Raw genomic sequence first — 6,514 nt, forward strand, 5'->3', positions numbered from 1 at the left:
TTGTGAGTTGCTTCCCTTTTTCCTCAAAACCGAGAAACTGGATGGAATGTTCCAGTTACAAAAGAAAGAGAGTGGACGTTTCGTGCAACTTGTGGCCCACGGTAGAGACACACCTGAAGCACAGAACGAGTCAAAAAAAGTAGTCAAAGTTTATATTATTCTACTCTATTCCACGGATTTTGAACGCAAATTAACTAACTGAATTATTTAAACCGGCGTCCACTCCACGTCATCTTTCATTCTTTCTTCACTCGTTTCCAACCTCCTATAAATACAACAACTTATCACTACTTCACATTCAATCATTCCTCAACACAGCCATGAAGAGACAGAGAGAAAATGAAGGTTATTGTTCAGTAGAGAGCATTGATTTGGTGAAATGCCTAATGCTTCTTCCTCTTCTCCAAGAAAGAAGCAACAAGTCATCAACGTCATCAATGCATCATAGAAATGGGTCTGCGGAGTTTGAGTGCAAGACTTGCAACCGCAAGTTCTCTTCGTTTCAAGCACTGGGTGGGCACAGGGCTAGCCACAAGAGGCAGAAGCTAGAAGATGGCGAAGAAGAACTGAAGCAACAAGCCAAATCACTGAGCCTCTGGAACAACCCCAAGATGCACGAGTGCTCCATTTGTGGCCTTAAATTCTCTTTAGGCCAAGCACTCGGTGGTCACATGAGAAAACACAGAGGATTAGCCGAATCATCATCATCATCATTAATCAACCATGTTATTGAGAAAACCCCCGTTCTTATGAGATCTAACAGCAAGAGGATTACGTGTCTCAACTTGGATTTGAACTTAACACCTTTCGACGATGACTCCTTTGCCAACCCCACAACCATCCCACTTCCTCTTTCTTTCTTCTGATGAGATGATCCACTTTCAATTACATTTCTTATTGCTCTAATTAGATTATTCTTTCAATTCTTTTATTCATACGTGTATTACTCTTAGCGTACCGTGTACTTGAAAAGTTAATAATTAAAAGGAACATTAATTTGTCATATGTTTCACATTCGGACTATATTATCATTGCTCCTTGTTTGTGTACGCGTATGGCGTTTTATTATCGTATATAGCAAACTAAAGCAAGAGAAAATAAATGAGAATAACAGAATATTCACGCAGCCGTAGACAGTATAAAATAATGGTGCACACTCACATTCTCATGGTGCGGCTAAATACTACTATACTTACTCATTCAACTAGGGTCCAGGGAGAGGAAGAGAACATCAACAGAACCTCAATTCACCAATGAAACGTGTAACTGCATAGCGTGAAAACATATGATTATTATTAGATATTAATTACTCATATCACTAATTAAATTTAAAATTAATTTATTTTTTTAATTTTATTATTTACATTATTTAACAATGTTGATGTCCACTTATACTTTTCCTTCACTCATACACTGAACTTTTTAATTTTACTATAATTATGTGTAACATAATTTACATAAAAATAATATAGTTTCATTATTTACACATATGTCTGACACAAAAAATTGCCGAAAATTAATTCTAATCAATCAATTCGCTCTGAAAAAATGCATTTTTTAAAAATTTAAAATGAAAAAGGCAATTTACCTTGTTAAATTTGCTTTTTAAAAATAAAAAACTACAATTCACCTTATCAAATTGTTAATTTAAAAAATGTTTTTTGTGATTTCTATTTTTTTCCTTATATATCTGTAAATTATTTTCATAATCTGTATTTTTTTAGATTTTATCTATTAACTAATTATATTAAAAATTTTATTTTTTATTTTATATGAATGACTAATTTAGTATCTGATTTTTAGTATATATATATAGAGAGAGAGAGAGGGAGAGAGAGAGAGAGAGAGAGACTTAATTTTTATTTTGGAGTTTGGAAAATTAAATGCTTCTTTTTCTAATGAAAATATGGAGAAAAAATGTAGGATACAAATTTTAATTCAAATTAAGATATAATTGACATTTTGATTAATCTTATATTTGTTATTATTTTATATATTTATAAATAAAAAAGTGGAATTCACTAGTAAACTAGTAGTCCTTAAACATATATGCTTATCCAAGTATACTTGGGCATTTTTCCATACATTTTCTCTGTAACTGAAATTAGTCTATTGGTATTGGAGGATGTTTTTAGATAATAACAAATCATATGACTATAGTACACATTTTTAGCTTTTACCGTTTTTTGGTCGATTCTGTTTAGCATCATTAAAGTTCTATATACATTTACCTGACTCCTACTAATTCTTCAATCAACCAATCAATTAGAATAGTTAGTTAAAGGGACTATTTTTGTACCAAAATTGTTATTTAAATAACAAAATATATAATTATTAGATAATCATTCACTAATTTGTAGCCTTAATTGAAAAATTACAAGTATTTTTAGCTTATAAGTCTTACAAGTTGAGTTAAGTCTAATAAAAACTACATTCATCTACTGGAGTGTGATAATACGCACGTCACTCAACCGTTTTTAAAGCGCCCTCTCACTCACCATTATGAAAGACGTTTCTTCACGTTTTTCCTTCTCCTCCTCCTCCTTCTTATTTTTCTTTGTGTTTCTCCTCCTTTTTTCTTGCGTGTTTAATCTTCATCGTTATTTTTTTCTTACTGTTATTGTTATTGCATTTTTTTCCTCATCATCTTTCTATTGATTTTGCAACATTATATATTTTTTTTCTTTGTTTGATTTTTGCTCCTAAGAAGAATTATAAGAAAACGAAATAAGATGATGAGGAAGAAGAAACAGTAGAAAATGAGGAGGAGAAAAATGAAGAGTTTGGAATTATGTAAAATTTATCAGAATAAAAATACACCCAAATATCTTTGTATTACACCCAAATTTGCTACAAATACAGAAATTTTATTTAATTAAATTTTAATTAAAATACATTCCTAGTTTGTAGTTAAACATGTGAAAAGGACAAATAGGTCCTGACCTTTTGTCCTGAGGACATTTTTGTCCCTGACCATTGAAAAATATTTTTAAGTCCCTGACCTTCACAAAATTTGGACAGATCAGTCCCTCCGTCCAAATGTCTCCGTCAGGGACTGATCCGTCCAAATGCCTCCGTCAGGGACTGATCCATCCAAGTTTTGTGAAGGTCAGGGACTTAAAAGTATTTTTTAATGGTCAGGGACGAAAATGTCCACAGGGCAAAAAGTCAAGAACCTATTTGTCCTTTCCTCTAAAATTAATTTAAATTTTAAATACTAAAATTTTTCTAATTTCCTACCCATTTTATAAAGTAGTTATTTTAATTTTTTTTCATTCTCTCTCTTACGTTCTTTTCTTTTTCTCTCTCCTGTTCTTCACAAAAAATTTTATAGAAGAATATTATTCCTCTACAGGTAAATTTACTAGTTCATACTTAATATTTTATTATTATTATTATTAGATGAGTCATGCTATTTTGTTCTTATTTGAGTCTAGTGATTATGTATCCTAACTCAAAACTCATTTATCATTATTGTCGAATGAAATTTTAATAAGATTATATCAACATTTGAATTAAACAATAAGTGAATTATCAGTCTATGCATCAATATTCTTTTGTTTTTTAAATCTTTATTTCTAGAATGATTAGAGAAGACCAACAACATAAAATTGTTAGACCAGATTAAAGATAAATAAAGGAGATATTACACATCTAAAATTATTAATTAGTTATTCAGAAAATATTTTTAAAATAAATCTAAAATCATAAATCTAAAATTTAAATTTAAACATTAAAAATAAAATAATTTTTTATATCTTATTCGTTTAAAACTCATCTAATATTTCTTTTTTTTAATAGTGAGAATTTTTTTGTTACTTATTTGAATATTAACGCTTTAAAAAGTATTAAAATGTACGTAAAAATTCGTTTTTGTTTTCAATTGTAACACATCTAAAATTATTAAGTGATACACAAAATATTTCTGAAACACATCTAAATCATAAATTAGAAATTTAAATTTAAACGTTAAATATAACAATAATTTTTTTATATCTTATTCGATAAAAATTCATCTAATATTTCTTATTTTTTTATTATTAGTTAGATTTTATCATTATTTATTTGAACATTAATACTTTAAAATTATTAAAATGTATGTTTTTTTAATTGGTTATTTTTTTCAATTATTACACATCTAAAATTATTGACTTATATACAAAAATATGTTTAAAACACATTCAAAGTCATAAATCTAAAATTTAAATTTAAAAATAAAATTAATTTTTTTATATCTTATTCGATAAAAGCGTACCTAATATTTCTTATTTTTTATTAATATTTTTAAAATTATTAAAATGAATAATTAAGCTATTTTTTTATTTTATTTGATAAAAATATATCTAACATATTAGTTTAAAATATAATTTTTTGTAGGGATTTTAGATATGCTGGTTAATAATTAAAATCCTTAAAATTTATTTTTTGAATTTTAAAATTAAAATCTTTAATTTTACTGAATTTAATTTTTAGATGTGTATTTAACTAATAATTTATTAATAATTAAGAATGCTAAAACTGAAACAGAAATTTAAAATTTAACAGTTGAAATTTTAAATTTTAATTTTATTTAGTTTATATTTTAAATATATATTTAATTTTAAAAAGATATTAAATCTATTTAGATATATTTATTTTAATTTTTTTTTAAATTATTATAACAAAAATTGAATAAAAAATTACTTTTAAAGAATATCTAATCCTCCTGTTATAAAAATGAGACCATTGTGAAACTGTAATTTAAACAAACTATATAGTTGGAATCTTCCGTAGCTTAAATGTGTTTCTCTTTTATTCTTTCCCATTTGGAATATTGTAAATTTACTTTCGTTGTCGTGAGATTCTTCTTTCTTCCAGTGAGTAACTAGTTAAGTGCCTCCAGCGATGCAATAAATACATTGATTTTTAAGTTTAATAAAAATTAGTTAGTATTAAGCTATCGTTACAATAATTAAACATTTGACTTTTTATTTTAAATTAGATTATAAAAATAAAATTAACTAATTTTATTTTTAAAAAATTTGCAAGAGTATATAAATTAGAGTAAAGGACATTTTCGTCCTTGACCTTTTTTTCGCGGACATTTTCGTCCTCAAGCAATGGAAAATACATTAAAGTCCCTGACCATTGAAAAACGTGGACATTTATGTCCTTCCGTTGAATTCAGCCGTTTGCACTGAACGGAAAAGGCTGAGCTGGCAGAGGTGGCGCTGAGGTGGCACGTAACGGAGGTCAGGTGGCATGGAGCATTTCGTAACCGGACGTATAAGTCCCTGGAGAGACGAAGCATTTCGTAACAGGACGTATAAGTCCCTGGAGACGAAAACGACGCCGTTTCGTCTCCTCCCCCATCTGCCCTTTTCTTCTTCCTTGGTCCCTTTTACCTTCCATTCTTCTTCCTCAGCCCCTGCCTCCATCACCGCCGCACAGCCGCGCCTCCGTCAGCCACCATCAACATCGGCGACCTTCTCCTTCCTCTCTTTTCGCGTCTTCTTCCCTTTCTCACTCCCTTGCTCCCATTAGTCTCTCTCTCCTCACTCTCCTTCCACCCACCGTTCATCCGCGACAACCTTCTCGGCGACCCACTACCGCCACGCCGCCGCCTCTCTGCAAAAATTAGTCTCAAATCTCGAGGGGTTAAGGTTTTCCTCCGCACCAACAATAATGAACAGTGTCGGATCGGGATCCTCGAACCTCTGCATAAATGACACTTTCACTGACGACGAGCTTCGTTCGATCCTGGCGATGGTTTCACATGCTTGCTCGAATTGGACCTTGCCCAGTCCGATTTGGTCCTCAATTTGCATAATTGTAAAGGTGAACTCTTTTTCCCTTTTTTTTCCCATGTTGTTTTTGTTTGTTTTCCGAGAAAACCGTTGAAATTGACCTTTGGGATGTTGCTTTTCTTCTCATGGGGAGTGAAAATTTCAATGAGATTCACATGGAATGTTTTTTACTTTTCCCCTTCATAGATCAAGGAGAAGGACACTTCGTGATTTGTCAAGTTCTGCGTTCCCTAGTGCAAGCATTGGTAATTGATTCATTCATTCTCTTAACTACTTTTATATTGTTGAGCTAAGAGTGATTTCTAAGCTGTAAAATGATGATGCTTATTATTACAGTAAGAACTTGGGGACGTTGTGGGATGATTTGGAAAAAGCAATTGAAGAAACTGATGAAATAGAGATTGGGGAAGTGGATTGCGGTGATCATCAAAGGAGCTTTGTGGCATATGCTTATAATGTAGTGTCGCATGTTTCTTAAAATCTCATGCTATGTTTGAGTCTATTCTGCACTCTGCTTCTACATTTATGAGTTCAATGATTGATATATTTTGTTCTTGTAAAATTCTGAATTGCATTTGACAGTTAATTGAGTATCAACACTGTCAAGACACAAGTGCGTGAATGGAGAAAAATATTTTTGAATGGTCTTGGATTATTAGATATAATTTATGTGTGATTCTTTACTGCTTTATCTAATTATCTAAGCAGCCATGAATGAAGAAAGGTAT

The 6,514-nt window shown here is 30.4% G+C and overlaps 1 protein-coding gene across 1 annotated transcript; it reads left to right on the plus strand.

The window, feature by feature from the left end:
• Positions 1 to 287: 287 nt before the first annotated feature.
• On the plus strand, positions 288 to 1,005 carry LOC130967444 (zinc finger protein ZAT11-like). The gene has a single exon (XM_057892298.1). It carries the CDS (start codon positions 321 to 323, stop codon positions 864 to 866), a length of 546 nt encoding a protein of 181 aa, XP_057748281.1. The 5' UTR covers positions 288 to 320; the 3' UTR covers positions 867 to 1,005.
• The last annotated feature ends 5,509 nt before the right edge of the window (positions 1,006 to 6,514 follow it).

The sequence above is a fragment of the Arachis stenosperma genome, chromosome 3 (genome assembly GCF_014773155.1).
Source record: "Arachis stenosperma cultivar V10309 chromosome 3, arast.V10309.gnm1.PFL2, whole genome shotgun sequence".
In the NCBI taxonomy this organism is placed as follows: domain Eukaryota; kingdom Viridiplantae; phylum Streptophyta; class Magnoliopsida; order Fabales; family Fabaceae; genus Arachis; species Arachis stenosperma.

Coding starts and splice junctions, on each gene's coding strand:
- LOC130967444 (XM_057892298.1), top strand. CDS start 321: ATGAAGAGACAGAGAGAAAATGAAGGTTATTGTTCAGTAGAGAGCATT.